The following is a 17,423-nucleotide window of genomic DNA, read 5'->3' as shown; positions in this document are numbered from 1 at the left end:
CAATACTCATTTATGAATCAGACGAATAAAATGCTAATGAGAAAACTGGTCTTCAATGGCACGTTATTATAACATCACAATGTTTTTTTCATGGTAAATGCAGTTTATGCATCACCTGATGAAATACTGTCAGGTTATTACTGGCACAATACGTTTTATGAATATGGGCCAAAGAGTGATAAGGGTGTGGAATTGAGCCAGAATCACTTGAATCCTTTAACCCTTAAAGTTAAGTATTTTTGAAGTAGTGTTTCACCAGAGTCAATGCAATGGCATAATACATTTTATAAGCAATAAAAGCGATTATTTTATCAAAATAAATACTTATAAATAAAATAATAATTCTTCATTTCATTATTATCAGTAATAAGGAAAAAAAAAAAATAGTCGATACCTTTAGTTCATGAAATAGAATCTGCTTATATCCACTCGTTTCTTGATATTTATAAATGTTGTAAAAACATATACTGCATATGAGACAGAATAAATGTTCTAATATAATTATAAGTCAAATACCTCAGATTTACAGTGCTACCCCCTTGTCTATTGGCTCTAAACAAGTTCCTGTGATATTTAGTTTCTGCTTTTGTCTCTGCAGGCTGCTGCTGTCTCCACCCTGTAGACACTAAATGCTCCTCTCAGTGATGTCACACACACACACACAAAAAAAAAAAAAAACAACTACCAAGAAGTGAATGTCAGTCCCTCCCCTATCCATTGATATGTCTTTCAAGCCTGTCCTGCAAAGTACAGTGGCCCTGTAATGATCACGGTCCCAGAAGCCCACTTCACTATGATCGTGTCGATCCAGGTGTTTAAGGGTTAAGACCCAACATGACAAAATTTTGAGATCAATCAGCCACTAGGAAATGGACCCGGAAATGGACTGACTGGCCTCCTCTCACTCGTACATTTTTGCATGTTCTTATAAAAGATTGGTGCAAAATCAAGGCTGTTATCATGTTCACCAGCAGAGTGTGTCAGAAAGACAGATGGACAGACCGACCCACACACATAAGGTTTCCCAGTGATCTCAAAGCATTTTACAAAAATCACAACATTGAACAGTGAATCCTATAATTATGGATGGGGAAAGACAGGTGGTTTCAAAGCCAACATTATAGATGAAAGTTTTTGAACAATATCATTGTTTGTCCCTGAGCTGTGGGTCAGTTACAATTCACATATGACATCATATCTCAGGAGCTGTGACTCATTGCCCTTTACATGAGAATACCTAATGCCCATTTTCTCCAATTACTCTGAGAAGCAGGCAGCACACCAGAACTCATTTGGGGACTCAGACTGGCTCTTGCTAACACAAACCATGTGTTTAAACTCAGATAAGATGTAATCTGACTGCACACCATCATGAGGGCAATAAAGTCCTAAACTTAGTCACAAGCAATTGAAAGTAGCTCATTTCTTTGTGCAACGGCTGGTGGACAAGCCTTCTAAACTAGCCTTTATAATACACACATATATATGTATATTTGATCAACATTTCCTACCAGGCTGCTCAGCACGGGGGCACAATACGTAAGCTTTATTTCAATATTATAACTGCAGTACAAAACAAGATGTTGTGTTGTGATTATCTTTACTATAGTATGAACATGGACACTGTTAGGATTTTAAAATACATTGTGTGAGTAATGCACTAGTAACATCTCCTATCCATAGCTGATAGGGTATCAAAAACAAAGCCGCATATCACAGATTCTTTGCCACTGCCAGCACTTGTATTCAGTCAGTAATAGAGGGAGAGAGTCAATGGAAGGTCTTAATGTGCTAAAATAGCATTATCTGTTCTAAATGCAAAGTAGAATTAAAAATCTATTGGCCTATAAAACGCTGCTTGTTGTCTTGTATCCAGTGACAGCAGATAAACATCACACAGCTATTCAACACAGAAGATAAGGGTTAAAAAGTCAAAGGGCCTGCAGAGAAACTTAAGCTTCTCTAGGACAAAGGTGTGCTGTGATGGTGTGTTACCTGTACTTCCTTATCATGCCAGGATAGCATCTATCCATTTTCGGAACTCTCTGTTGTTCATTCCCTATTTACCATTCAATGCAAGTGTTGATGCACTTGGAAATAGGGATGGGTTTGCACCACTGTTTTCAGGTTCTAGCAGTAAATCAGCATTTGAAGCTGTACACCTGTAAGATGTGGAAGTCAATGAGAAATGTAGTAATATGGATTTTGTTGTCCAGTGACTATAACAGTGCTTACCGGTGTAGATTTCAGCCTCCAGTGGGTCCTCCACCTTCTTGTGCTGTATGATGAAGTCTGAGATCTTGCATCCTATTACAGGCTCGATGTCCACCCACTCCATCGCTACCATGGTGCTTGATGGCTCCAGGTTCGGAGCCAGCCGTAGTCTGCAGAGCCATTTAAACACACAATTAGAAAGAATGAAAGCATTAACATGACTCTCCCTGCATGCCACCCATCAGGGGCTTTCCTGTAGGAGTCACCGGGAACCACATCAATATGTTTATCTTCTCATTCGACCTTCGGGTGACAGAACTGCTAAGCTGCCCACAGAAAGCATTGAGTCAGCTGGGTAATATTACCGGTATCCTTACATTATAGCAATGAAGAAAATTGTATCTGCAAAAAAAAAAAAAAAAAGCTGTAATAAGATTGGATAAACACATCATTTAAACGGTTTTGCTTTTACACTTTGGTAACAATAAAAAGTTGATAGTTCCGGAGCCTTCCAGAATGACAAGGGATTGATTGCCAGCACAGGGATGTCTGGACACAAGTGGTGCTATATCCCTGGGGCTTACTCTCCTTTTTATCCTAGACTTAGAGGACAGACAGTATTGGAAATCTATGGCAGTCTGTCACTATGGTTAGTGGTGAGGGTTGCGTGGGATGCACCAGTTTGCCTTACTCTGGATGGTCATCGTGGCATTTTTTTTATTATTTCCTTTAGTGACACTGGATGGGGTAAAACAAAGATATTGTAATTGATATCATTTAATGTATTTATTGTTATCGTTATGGAAGTAGGTAATGGTAGAAGTAAGCGAACAGCTAAAGTGATGAGAGCAACTCCGATATGCAGAACAGGTCAGAGCATGAAAGACTCAGGCTCGTTTGCACAAGCAGTGATAAAGCTTTAACCCTCTCCTTTCTGGCAGCACTCTGACCTGTTAAGAACATAAGAAAGAACATAAGAAAGTTTACAAACAAGAGGAGGCCATTCAGCCCATCTTGCTTGTTTGGTTGTTAGTAGCTTATTGATCCCAGAATCTCATCAAGCAGCTTCTTCAAGGATCCCAGGGTATCACCTTCAACATTAGTGGGGAGTTGATTCCAGACCCTCACGATTCTCTGTCTAAAAAAGTACCTCTTATTTTCTGTTCTGAATGCCCCTTTGTCAAATCTCCATTTGTGACCCCTGGTCCTTGTTTCTTTTTTCAGGTCGAAAAAGTCCCTTGGGAAGACATTGTCAATACCTTTTAGAATTTTGAATGGTTGAATTAGGCTGCCGCGTAGCCTTCTTTGTTCAAGACTGAATAGATTCAATTCTTTTAGCCTGTCTCCATATGACATGTCTTTAATCCCGGAATAATTCTGTTTGCTCTACTTTGCACTCTTTCTAGAGCAGTAATATCCTTTTCGTAGCGAGGTGACCAGAACTGAACACATTATTCAAATTTAACATTACTTCCCTTGATTTAAATTCAACACTTTTCACAATGTAACCGAGCATTTTGTTGGCCTTTTTTATAGCTTCCCCACATTGTCTAGATGAAGACATTTCTGAGTCAACAAAAACTCCTAGGTCTTTTTCATAGAGTCCTTCTTTAATTTTAGTATCTCCCATATGATATTTATAATGCACATTTTTATTTCCTGCATGCAGTACCTTACATTTTTCTCTATTAAATGTCATTTGCCATGTGTCTGCCCAGTTCTGAATCTTGTCTAGATCATTTTGAATGACCTTTGCTGCTGCAACAGTGTTTGCCACTTCTCCTATTTTTGCTTCTTCTGCGAATTTAACAAGTTTGCTTACTATACCAGAATCTAAATGATTAATGTTCTGATGGTGCACAGGTCCACACTTGAGGATATTAAAAGAGATCCAAACAGGCTTTTATGTACAGCGTTATATCTCAGTTGTGCAGCTGAAAGTAACCAATGCAAAATGAAATACAGTGAAGTCAGGTGTAAGGAATGTAATTTGTATGCAAGTGAATGAGATTACACACGTGTGCCCTGCCCCTCTGTGGATTTTGTGTTATATGTTGGTGTATAGGTATTGGTGCATGGGATATAAATGGGTCTCTGTAGCACAAGTGATTTAAAATATATAGTTGTATTTATGTATCACTTCACGTGCAGATAAAGAATGTAATGTATGTGAGCACGGGGCCATGTTCTATTTTGTTCAGCATTTTATTTTGTGTGTGTTAATAGACGCACTGAGCGCCTTATCGTCTCAGTTTTCACCTGCCAGTACTGCCTGTCTGTGTGATTTCCTGGCGTGACGTCACCCCTACAGCCAGCCTGTTCACACCCCACTGTTTAATTATTTTTTTTATGGCAATGTTAGACAAGTGATTTTGTTATAGTGATCGTAACAGGCGTGGTATTTAGAGCCAAACCCATTTCAATCACTAGAATAGATCCAATGTCTTTCCATAAAATATACACCCTGGAGTGCTGGTTTAAAGTGTGTGATAGTTTGTCTAATTTAAGTAGCATTTTTACTTATGGTGGGAAGCCTTCCAGTGGACCAATACTGTAATTATTTTTTAGGGATTTAAAATCCATATATTACTATTAGTGGTATCTGGTGTAGATATGTTTTTTTAAAAAGCTGTATAATGAGGGTTACTGGCCAGCATAGCACTTTATACATTATGGATCCACAAAACGTTTGACTTTTAATGCCAACAGCATCCTGGGTGTTACGCTTCACTTTTCACTCTTCACTCTTTATGAAAGAGAGAGAGAGAGACAGAGAGAGAGAGAGAGAGAGAGAGAGAGAGAGAGAGAGAGAGAGAGAGAGAGAGAGAGAGAGAGAGAGAGAGAGAGAGAGAGAGAGAATAGCTGAAAAGTAAAATGGGTTTAATAAAGCCTAAAAGAAAGGCTGAATGCACTTTCAGACTGGACAGTGAAAATACCACTGTTGAGTGAAGAAACAGGACTGGATGTGATGCTTCGTAATCCTAGCTATCCATACATCAAAGCTCTCCCATAATCAGAAGGAAAACAACGTCTATCTACTGAGTAGGAACCATTAAGAGAGAATAGCTGTAGTGCTCGCTTCCTGCAGTCTCCCATGTGTGGTTAGACAGGCCAGGCACATGAATAATAAATGAGCATTTGCTTTTTGCAATTAGAAATGATAGCAGCAGCTGGACTGTACATCTCCCAGAGAATTGAAGACCGGTCAAACGAACATTATAGCGGAGAGTTTTGCTGACATACTGGAAGCATTAAATATTGAGACGAAGCCTTCTGCTGCCACTGTGCACATGATCAGCTCTCCTGAAACCCCTCTTCAGCAGGTCCTACCATTAGAGGAAAGAGCTGCTTGTGCAAATCCATGCCAGCCTGGGAGTGGTTTGCATTATTTAGCGAATCCACAATCAGATGAGATGCAGACTGGCAATATGAGAGGCAGAGAAAATAGAACACATTCATTCATTCCTGCACAGAAATAAACTTTTTTTTTTTTTAAATACATTTGTATGGTGTGTATATGAATAGTAATAATGCATTATACTTTGAAGGCAACAATTAAAATGAATTAGAAGGTAATTAATAAGGTCACTTGAACAAACGTTTCCACTAAAGCACACACTTCTATCCAGGCGTGCTTTCTATTTCATGGTTCATCAATGGGTTTTTTATTTATTGTTTTTCAAAAAGAAAAAAAAAAAACATTGTGGTTATACTACTTTAAATAATTTATAAGGTTAGTTTCATATAAGCAAATTATCTTGCTAGTAACATTTGCGTTTCTTTTTACAAAAATAAATGCTGCAAACTTATGACTAGGGTAATTGCTTTGTGAATATTGGGCACAATTTTGCAATTTAAGGTATTTGTGACGTCTACCTATTTATATAAATATGTAGATAATACTTTAGGAGGTGTCACAAAACAGGTTGTAGTGTACCACATGTGAATTACATTAAAATCGAATAATATTGCATTGGTTTGAACTCTTATTATAATATGATTATATCTGTATGTAACTGTTTTCTTTCTATTCAATATGTAAGTCGGGTTGTGTGATTTTATTAGATAACTTTATTAATCTAGACTCTGAAGTGAGTGGTTCAATACAGTTGTAATCACTGAACACCTTTAGATCATCATCTGGTACAGAAAAGCTCCAGGGTGTTGGAGATCATGTGTGGTTTGAGTCACTTACTCAGGCTGGAGCAGAGGGCTGCAGTTTGGGAGTCCGTTCTCGTCAAAGGCACTCAGGTCACATCTGCACCAGTCCTCAATGACATCACCTTTTCCTGTGCACCAATAGGTGCTCATTACAGCGTTCCTGAAAGCCTGCAAAACAAACGGGTGGCAGAAATGAAATTAGTGTCTCGCAGCACCTGCTTGTTTTGTTTGAGAAATAACCGCCCCCTGTTTAATATGGAACAACCCTGCAGCGTCCCCTTTGTCGAGATACGTGAAGAAAAACATGCCCACTTCTGGGGTTTCTCACAAGGCAAACTGGATGTGAACAAGTCTAAATACGGCACAAATTAAAGATAACTTAATGAAAACCATGCCCTGAAAGGGAGGGGTCATATACAACCGTGAATAGATTCATTTCACACCACTCTATTCTTATTTAGGTATTCATTTGATCTGCTTTTATTTTATATCAAGTATGTTACTGATACATTTCAAATATTAATAATGTTTTAAAAACAGCATCAGATTAGTGCGTTAGTGTAATATAGGCTTGCACAATATGGCATTTTCATTTGGAAATGTCTCTTTATTGAGTGAACACTAATTATGTGCTTTTCACACTAAAGCCTGTTCACACGACAGTCCAGGGCTCCAATGGCTCAGCTATTCACGTCACCAAGTTAACTGCACAGTGCATTAATCTCTGAAATGCAGAAGAAACATGATCAGATCTCAGCTATGTATTCATATCAATTAAGGTCAATCACCCTAATCTTGCATTACAGGATGAAAAAGTGTCAGTCTGAATCAGAGGAGTCAGGTCACCTCTGAATGAACTCACACTGTGACTCAATAAGTTTTGATCTTTCAGTTGCAGTTTAGAAATGACAACACACATACACATGCACACAACAGCTACTGACAAGGACCAGAGTGCATAAACAACCCACCACCAAGGCAAAGACCTGAACAGAGCAGACACGAAACACCTTATTGTATCTTCAACATGTGTACCATTTAAAACACAATGCATTTCAGAATATTCCCAATTAGGGGTGTGCCGAGTAGCGAGTATAAACGAGTATCTACGTATGTGTATGTTATTTTTTTTCTATAAGTAGTATAATGCTTATTACATGTGTTTGTTTCTTATGAGAGTGATGTTTAATGTGATAACCTTCAATGTATAAGTAAGAACACCCTGTCTCATCATTTAATTCTCCAGTAAGGACATAAGAAATGGGTTCATGTCTAACTTATGTCTAGGTCAGTGGTTTTCACCCTTTTTTAAATTTTACCCCTTCAGTCTGGAGGTTTCAGCTCAAGTACCCCTTTACCATTTCCACTCCACTGAATGGTACTACGTGTGCAATAAAAGGCAGAATAGTCTGATTAACAAATCAAACTCATGCATGCGTACAGGTGGACGATAATTTTGAAAGTATTGTCAAACTGTAAGCTTTGGGTTGCTAAACAAAAATTAAATATTTATGTACAGTGGTTTAGAGAATATACAGTACTGTTAAAAAATAAATTGAAGATCATTATGTTGTTTTACTTTAATTGTTATTTTAGTCATCAGTCTTCCTGCATACCCCGAGTGACCTCTAGGGGTATGAGTCCCCCTGGATGAAAAACTTTTCATTTATCTATAGACTGAACACGACTATGCTAGCGGGATTCAACATAAAATAATGAAATAATTAACTCCAATAAATATATAACATTTAAACAAATAAATAAACAAAATTAATTCAGAAGTTGTGCATGCTGATGCGCTGGGGAGACCAAATCATGGCTGATCCTCAGATCCAATATAAATATAAGTTTATATAAACTAATGTTTATTAGAATTAATACAAATTTAAAGATAGAAGTAAAAATGATGTTACAATATATAGAACACCATTACATCATGTAAGAATAAATCATGGATTTGTTGTACCTGAATAATACATTTACTCAATTTATTCATATTGAACAAATATATAAATATATTATATATATATATATATATATATATATATATATATATATATATATATATATATATATATTACATCTGTCTGTTTCTCCTTTGTTATACTATTTACAGTGTTTTGAATACAGCCGTCAGAAAGACTGCAGCGAAGCTTTTAGGTATGAGTATATCTCTGGTCCTTGTAGTGTTAATAAAGATGATGCAGGTCATTTCAGATTCTTGCTGGAATGATCATCACCTGTACGCTTACAAAAAGGTGAGTGTTTTGTGGGGTATTTATGCTTGTAAGCACTTTTATACAGCCTGTTCTATTGATTTTGGTAGAATAACTCCAATTGATTTAAACAAGCATGAACAATCAATTGCTAACTCCAAACCATGTGCAGTTTAGCTGCGCTCTGACAACTGTCGCTACTCGTAACCCACTGCAATATGTGTCCTGTATCTGACACAACACTGGCAGCTGGCTTTCATTTGCTAGATTTTTTGCTCTATTTCTCACACACACTAACTAAACCACAAGATTTTAAAAAGCTCAGCGTTTACTCAGGTGTCAAAGTTATCTTGTTTACTTTTTAAACCAAGGCCACATAAAAGCAACATTTTTTTTGAATTTCCTGCAAGAAACAAGCACTAAATTAAACTAATTGTGCTTCCTGGGCCATATGGTGAAATGGTGATCAAAACTCAGACACACGCAAAGCCCAGGAGAAACTCTTTGTAGACTCTTGTTATCAATAGGAAACCAACCATCAGAAAACAAAACAGGAAGCCCAGAACATGTTACAGCAAAAATATGTGGAACAGACAGGAGGAATGACTTTTAATGATTCAGATCAATGTGTTTTCATTCCCAGAACGTAGGTGATCAAGGCTAAGATAAGTACAAATAAATTCAACTTAAATAAACACCTGCTAAAGGTCATTTGGGTCATGGTTTCTGAAATGTAATAAAAACAGTGGTAAAGCTACATTCCTGATTATTTTATATCTCTTGGCAGCACTAATAGGGAAGGATCAAAATTGTGTTAACAAAACAAATTTAATTGTTCATGTTAACTTAAGGGATTGCTGAACATTAATAACAAACTATTGGCTGGGAATGGGATTCGTTTCTTATCCAGAATGGAACATTCTTTTTCTAGATTTGTGATCCATTATAATTGTTCTAATTATGAGGGACAACTATCGACATTCTAGAAATTGATGTCTTGAAAGAAAAAAAGCTTACCTCAAGACTTGCTGTTTTAAACAAACCCCACTGCCCTTGCTTTGAGGATTTTATATATATATATATATATATATATATATATATATATATATATATATATATATATATATATATATATATAATATCTCAGAAAACCATAAATACGTGTTACATATTTATTAAAAGAAACAATGCTAAGTAATGTTATAAACTATTTATTTATGTATCTGCTTTGCTTGTTTTTTTTTTTCTCACAACTTACAGTACCAGAACCACTGTATTTCATCTGATGAGATCAAATGCAATCAAAGTCCAGGAGAGAAAAAATATTCCGAACGTAGTATAAAATTAAAATGGTCCAGAACTGTCGACAGATAGTCTTTAAAAATACTTTTAAAAACCATTGTAATTGTACTGACTCTGTTCTTAAATTGGTTACGAATAAAAAATAACTGAGCGTTTGTGTGATTCGGAATTTTATTGCATGCAGAGTTCCAGAAAAAAGACTGTTATGGAACTAACATATATCTTTAATATATGATAGAAAAGTATGATCCTTATACTTTTCATATATAGAATTTGGCTCCTTTTTTATATGTTTAAAATATATTTGTCTATAACACTATGTAACACAATTTTTGTTCCTGGGTAGTAAGTGTTATTTCCTAATTGCTATATGCCTCAGAAGTATAGAAAATGGCTATTATTCCCCACAAACTTTGCTTTTGTGACCAGGACAGTGATATTTTGAAATGTACCTATTTCCAATGAGAAAATGGTCTTTTCGTTCACATAAAGTCCAAAAAAAACATAATATGACTCCAAATTAACATGTATTTATACAAAAGTAATACAAAAATGACTACAAAAGATTTAGAAGTGAGTAGTTTTTCGGGATTTACGATTATACTGTAAATCACTTTCACGAATCAGCCCCCAAATGTAGTCTCCCATCATGTTCTCGTTATACTGTCCTTAGTAGCGGCGTTCAAAGTCCAGTATATCCTGGTGGAAGCGCTCACCTTGCTCCTCCGAGTACACTTCCATGTTCTCCTTGAATTTATCAAGATGAGCATCAAGGATATGGACTTTGAGGGACATCCTACAGCCCATTGTGCCGTAGTTCTTCACCAGAGTCTCAACCAGCTCCACATAGTTTTCGGCCTTGTGATTGCCCTGGAAGCCCCGAACCACTGCGACAAAGCTGTTCCAAGCCGCTTTCTCCTTACTAGTGAGCTTCTTGGGGAATTCATTGCACTCCAGGACCTTCTTTATCTGTGGTCCGATGAAGACACCGGCTTTGACCTTTGCCTCAGATAGCTTAGGGAAGAAGTCTTGAAGGTACTTGAAGGCTGCCGACTCCTTATCTAGAGCTCTGACAAATTGTTTCATAAGGCCCAATTTGATGTGCAGTGGTGGCGACAGCACCTTCCGGGGGTCCACCAGTGGCTCCCACTTGACGTTGTTCCTCCCCATAGAGAACTCGGCCCGCTGTGGCCAGTCCTGCCTGTGGTAGTGCGCCTTGGTGTCCCTGCTGTCCCAAAGGCAAAGATAGCAGGGAAACTTGGTAAAACCACTTGGAGACCCATCAGGAATGCTACCATTGCAGCCTCTTGATGCCATCTCAGAAAAATGCAGATATGTATCCACTTAGGCAGCTGGAACTAAACTGAACTGGTGAGCTTAAGGCCCCTGTATTTATATTACTATTTATATTACTGGAAAGTTCTAGAAAGTTCTAGAAGTTACTCCAAGTTTACTCAGTACTGAATCTATCTGGAATGTTCTGAAAAATAGGTAAATTTCAAAATATCACTGTCCTGGTCACAAAAGCAAAGTTTGTGGGGAATAATAGCCATTTTCTATACTTTTGAGGCATAAGCAATTAAAAATAACACTTACTACCCAGGAACCAAAAAATAAATAAATAATTGTTACACGGTATAATCCATATATTTGTTTTATATGGATTACAGACTAATGAAAATATATGGTGCACCATATATTTTCAACATATAAATAAATATGTGGCTTACAGACTAAAATATATTTAATATGTCCCATTGTGGAAGGGTAGTGGGCAATTCACTGACACACATGGAAGACAAGGTTTAATTGAAAACAATGCACTGGTGTCCAATTTTATTATTTTCTGTTGGATTTCTTTTAGCCCGGAGAGGGCGCTGTTGCCCGTGGCCTGAATACCGACAGCAGTAAATAGGACCACAGTAATACCAATACTGGTAAACAGTTAAATGCTGGCGCACTTACAGGTGCTCTAAAATAATAAATAACAAAAGGCGAAAGAAAAGGGAAAATAAAACAGTAATAAAACTACAAAATAAAGGTGCTGCTTACGCAGTGCCCCCACTGCCGCTAAGCCAGTCAGCTCAGATCTCCGTCCTATGCTGTTATGCTCTATACACTGGGGTGGCCAAGGTTCCTCTTCTAATCACACATGTTCCCTCAGATACGTAACAATTTACTTTATGTATTATTTTATTTCTCTTGGCTGTTTCTGCCTGGTCTATGTTTACACTGGCCTTCTCAGCCAGCGTGTCTGGGTATTCCCAATCACAGCCACCCGAATACATAACCAAGCATAGTACTTATGGGCTGAGCAATCCCCCAAGGCCTGCCTCTCAGCCACTCAGAGAGAGGTAAAGCCAACACACCCTCTTCCCCATCTTTCAGTGTCATCGCAGTGACTGACAGGCGGATCTTACGAGGCTGCTGCCCTCTTCTTGCAGAACCACGCATACACCAGACAGTCAGCACAGATCTCCCCTGTTACACCCATATATTTTAAATATATATATAAAAGGGGCCAATTTCTATAAAATATAAGGATCATACTTTTCTACCATATATAAAAAATATTTTTTTTTTTCCATAAGGGATGTGATATACTATACAGGACATCGTGGTAATTGAAGTTCTGCACTGGTGAGGACCTCATAATCGAAAGGTTTAGAAAAAAAAACATGCATGATAAAAATAGCCAAAAAATAACCAAACGACCAAAGACAAAATTTCCCCACTAGTTACTTTCAAAATAAGCCAAGTTTGTCTGGAACACCACCAATCTGGAAGCACTGATCAAAATGGAGTAGCCTGAAAGTCGCATGCAAGACGCATTCATTACCTATGAAATGTTACCTCAAGTTCAGTGTACAAATAGAAAGTGAATTTGTACACCTCATTTTAAAAAAATCAATATTGCAACTGGCATTCCTGTATTTTAAGATGTAGGACTGCACCACTGTATGTAAGGTTGTTGGTACCGCCAGCATATTTTGCTTCAGCTTTGCATAAACAACATACCGCAATGTTTGATGCTATACAGCCATCCTTTTTAGATTTTTTTTTCTATTAGGAAATTATTCCACACATGTCTTTGCTTTGCAGAATTGAAGCAGCTCAAAATCTTTGTGTGCTTCTGCCATATTTTCTTTTGTGTTTGCAAGTAGCATTGCTTGCATTGTCTAGGGCAACTGGAAGCTACCTAAGACTGGAAATGTTTGCAAATGTTGGACAATGGCTTATTTTCCCACCTGAGCCACCACTAACCTTCATCTTAATATTGTCTTGTGGTCTGGATCAGCACACCTTGTTCACGTGGTAGAGTTAACAGTTCCATGGGAGGATGCTGTGGAAGAGGCGTATGAAAGGAAGAAACTTCGATATGCTCAACTAGCTGCTGAAGTGGAACAGCGAGGATGGAGAGTTCAGTTTTACCCAGTAGAGGTGGGATGTCGAGGATTTGTGGCATACTCCACAACTCAGTTTCTCAGAGACATCGGATTCAGTGGGCAAGAGTCGTGACACATAGTGAAGAACTTATCTGAAGCAGCAGAGAGGAGCAGCAGCTGGCTCTGGTGGAGGCAAAAAGATTTGGTTGGGGTTCTCAAGCACAGTAGAAAAAAAAACTGATATAAAGGAAAATAAGTAATCTGGACTTAAAGTGGGGGATGGAGGGGGCCCACTGTAGAGCCCTCTTGAGGTGTCGTGGGCTAGTCAATGAAACACCAAGGATGAAAGGTGCCCACTTGAAGACCCCAGAAAAGTATCCTACTCAGCTCAGTCCAGATGATTGTAATTCTAATGCGCTAGGGAGGGCACACTGTGGTTGATCCCATTATGTGTGCTGATGCACCAGGAAGGCAAAATAGACTGATCTCTGGAGCCAGCATTACACTTCCGCCATCAACACCAGGCAGAAAGATATCTACATCATCAGATGGAAGGAAACGCAGATGGATCACATTAGTTTACAGTAAAGAAGCTATGTCTTAGTTGGTGCTCATCTTGGCGAGTTCAAAATTAGCATGAAGTTTTAACATCTGCTCTCATGTAATGTAAATCATGAGCCTGGTGAGATCCAGATATCATGAAAATTATTATTTTTTTACAAAATGATTTGCGTAAAAGTGTACAGGTAAATTACAACCTATAAATAATGTATTTACACTTATGAGTTCTCTGAAATAACATTGAAAAAAACATCCTTTTAAAATCTACGTAATAAGTATTCACAGGGATGTAAGAAGATTAAATAAATGGCAGTCGGCATGAACAGCATTCTGTTTATTAATCTGCTAATATGTGGTTTGCATTAATGGGATGAGCAGTTCAAATGGTTAAAGTAACATAATGGGATGATTGTTTAATGATTTATCATTACGTGGCTTTCTGTGGAGGCTATATCGACATCTTGTGGCTGTCGGACGTTTACAGGTTAAAAAACGTGTAAAGTCATGAACACACAAGGCCCTACTCATTTGGCAAGGTGTCCACCTTGTATTTTAGTACAGAGAAATCATCATCAGCTACAACAAATCCTTTTAAAAACGGATCTCAGAAATCCCATGCTCCTGTGCATTCTGTTCATAGTAAACGTGTATTAGCACTTGGATAAAAAGACTATAGGGAACAATAAAAGAAGACTGAGGTTCAGCCGAGAGTCTGGTAGCAGTCATACTGCACAGGTGTGCCTGGAGGAACGACGCTCCCTGTGGCACACGGGTTGCGCTTGCCTGCTGGTTCTGAGAGCTGCACAGAGATTAGGACTAGAATAACAAAATGAAAACTCAGGTTAGCTGAACCCGGCTGGAAATCCACAGCGCTGCACTTGTATGTACATGTGCATATGAGGGGCCATCAGGGTTATTCTGGTAGAAAGTGGAAGCATTTTCATATTTTGACATAGTAGCGATACCAACCAACACAGATTTTCAGAGCTAAAAAAAAAATAAAAAGAAGGAAGAAAAACACCAGTTACAATAAAAAAATGACAAAGAAACAACTTCAAGAGTAAGTAACAGGGTAGCCAAAAATATAGTTATACATCCCCACGTGTTGCTACAACTGTTTAAATAACATAACTCAAATTTTATTTTCACTGTTAACATCCTGACAACTTTTTACACATATATTTAAATTCTCTCTCAAAGGTATTTTCATGGTGTCTGCTTAGTGGGCTCGGGTTTGAGATCAGAGGTGTGTCATTATTTTTTTCCTAACCTGTGAAGGAGTGGCTTGCAGTGCACAGGAGTAGTGATGGTGCAGTGCTCCGGAACAGACAAACACAAGACAGTTCACATTTAGCAGCTCTTTATTTCCTGCTGGGCTGCTTGTAAACAACACTTTGAATAATAAGCAATGTGAACTGCGTCATGCACAAGGAGGGTTACAGTCCCGAAAGAATAAGACACTTTAATTACACACAGCACAAACAAAGACATGTCTCCTGACGGTGGGTGCTCTAGTGCAGATGTTCAGTGAAAAGACAAACACAGATTTGTTAACAACGGTGCAGTGTAGTCCAAAGATTGGTGCTGGCGTGTAGCAACAGCTCTCGCTTAGTGTCAGCCGTCTAACGACACAAACAATGACAATTAGATGACAAACAAATAAAACACGAAACACTCACTGTACTTTTAAATTCTCTTTCTCTGGTCCTTGTAGTTTAACCATAAACCAAGAAACAGATCGCTGGGGCCACTTCCCCAAAATACCCTCAGTCATGCCCTCTTTCGGTGGTGTGGCCAATTACGTCTCCTCTAATCCATGACTGACTGCCTACCGCATTAAGGCTATGACTTCTGATATCATGCTGTCCTGTCCCCCCCCCCCCCATTCCTGAATGTCCAGCTTCCGAATGACCCTGGATGAAGAAAACACCGAATCAATATGGGTCAGAATAACGGACAAAAATTCAAAGGGCATAACAATAGGAGCATGCTATAGACCGCCAGATTCAGACAGTGAGCAAAATAATCTGTTTTACAATGACATTAGAAATGCATGTAGCAAAGGAGAAGCCATACTAATGGGGGATTTCAACTTCCCCCATATAAAATGTGAAAACCTGATGGGTAGCACAACGGATGAAATTGAAATGGTGGAAATGACAAATGACTGCTTCCTAACACAATTTGTCAAGGCACCGACTAGAGGGGAGGCATGCCTTGATTTAGTCTTTTCAAATAACGAAGACAGAATAACTAAAACAGAGGTCAGAGAACGACTAGCAAACTCAGACCACAACATGGTTTCATTTGAAGTGCTTTTTAAAACCCCAAAAGTAATGACTAAAGCTAAGGTTTACAATTTTAGAAAAGCAAACTATGAAGGTATGAAACAGAGACTAACAGAAGTAGATTGGAGTAAAATGGAGAAAACATCCACAGAAAAAGGATGGCTGTTCTTCAAAAATGTAGTACTAGAGGCTCAAAACAATTATATCCCTAAAGTAGGCAAATCTAAGTGTAAAACTAAATTGCCAAAATGGTTTAATAGATCAATTAAAAAATATTCAGCAAAAAAAGGCACTTTACAGAGTGTTAAAAAGGGACCAAAAACAAAGTACACAGAAAGAGTACAAGGAACTGTTAGAAAGGCAAAGAGAGAAATAGAAATGAACATTGCTAAGGGGGCTAAAACCAATTCCAAAATGTTTTCCAATATTACAACAGCAAGAGAACATTCAAAGAGGAGGTTAAATGTCTAAGAGATACAAATGGCAAAATCATAGATGAAGAAAAAAAATAGCAAATGTATTAAATGATTACTTTTCACAAGTTTTTACAAATGAGGATACAGACCACATGCCCCACATGTCATCCAGTTTTAAATAACCTTAGCATAACCAAGGCAGACATGTTAAAGGGACTAGGAGCTCTTAAAATAAACAAATCCCCTGGGCTGGATGAGATCATCCCAATAGTACTCAAAGAAATGAAAGAAGTTATTTACAAACCACTAACCAAGATCATGCAACAGTCTCTTGACACAGGGGTTGTACCGACAGACTGGAAAATTGCAAACGTAATACCGATCCACAAAAAGGGAAACAAAACTGAACCAGGTAACTACAGACTAAGAAGCCTGACTTGCAAACTATTGGAAACTATAATAAGATCCAAAATGGAAAATTACCTATATGGTAACACTACCCTGGCAGACAGCCAACATGGTTTTAAGAAAGGGACTAACTTGCTTGATTTTTTTGAGAATGCAACATCGATAATGGATAATTGCAAAGCATATGACGTTGTTTATTTAGATTTCCAGAAAGCTTTTGACAAAGTCCTGCATAAAAGATTAATTCTCAAACTGAACGCAGTAGGAATTCAAGGAGACACATGTACATGGATTAGGGAGTGGTTAACATGAAAAAAACAGAAAGTACTGATTAGAGGAAAAACCTCAGAATGGAGTGTGGTAACCAATGGAGTACCACAGGGATCAATATTAGGTCCTCAGCTATTCCTAATCTACATTAATGATTTAGATTCTGGTATAGTGAGCAAACTTGTCAAATTCGCAGATGAA

General features: G+C 37.9%; 1 protein-coding gene across 3 annotated transcripts in view; it reads right to left on the bottom strand.

Moving 5' to 3' along the window:
* LOC121303517 (astrotactin-2-like) overlaps window positions 1–17,423 on the bottom strand; it is a 615,708-nt gene that overhangs the window by 154,020 nt on the left and 444,265 nt on the right. For all 3 annotated transcript variants that reach the window (XM_041234251.1, XM_041234250.1, XM_041234252.1), the window contains 2 exons: window positions 6,410–6,543; window positions 2,236–2,384 (listed from right to left, as the gene is read on the bottom strand). In XM_041234251.1, the coding sequence (XP_041090185.1) occupies window positions 2,236–2,384; window positions 6,410–6,543 (283 nt within the window). The remainder of the gene's footprint in view (window positions 1–2,235; window positions 2,385–6,409; window positions 6,544–17,423) is intronic.

This window comes from Polyodon spathula, chromosome 33 (genome assembly GCF_017654505.1).
Source record: "Polyodon spathula isolate WHYD16114869_AA chromosome 33, ASM1765450v1, whole genome shotgun sequence".
Lineage (NCBI taxonomy): Eukaryota > Metazoa > Chordata > Actinopteri > Acipenseriformes > Polyodontidae > Polyodon > Polyodon spathula.
This window is presented reverse-complemented; position numbering and strand designations above follow the sequence as displayed.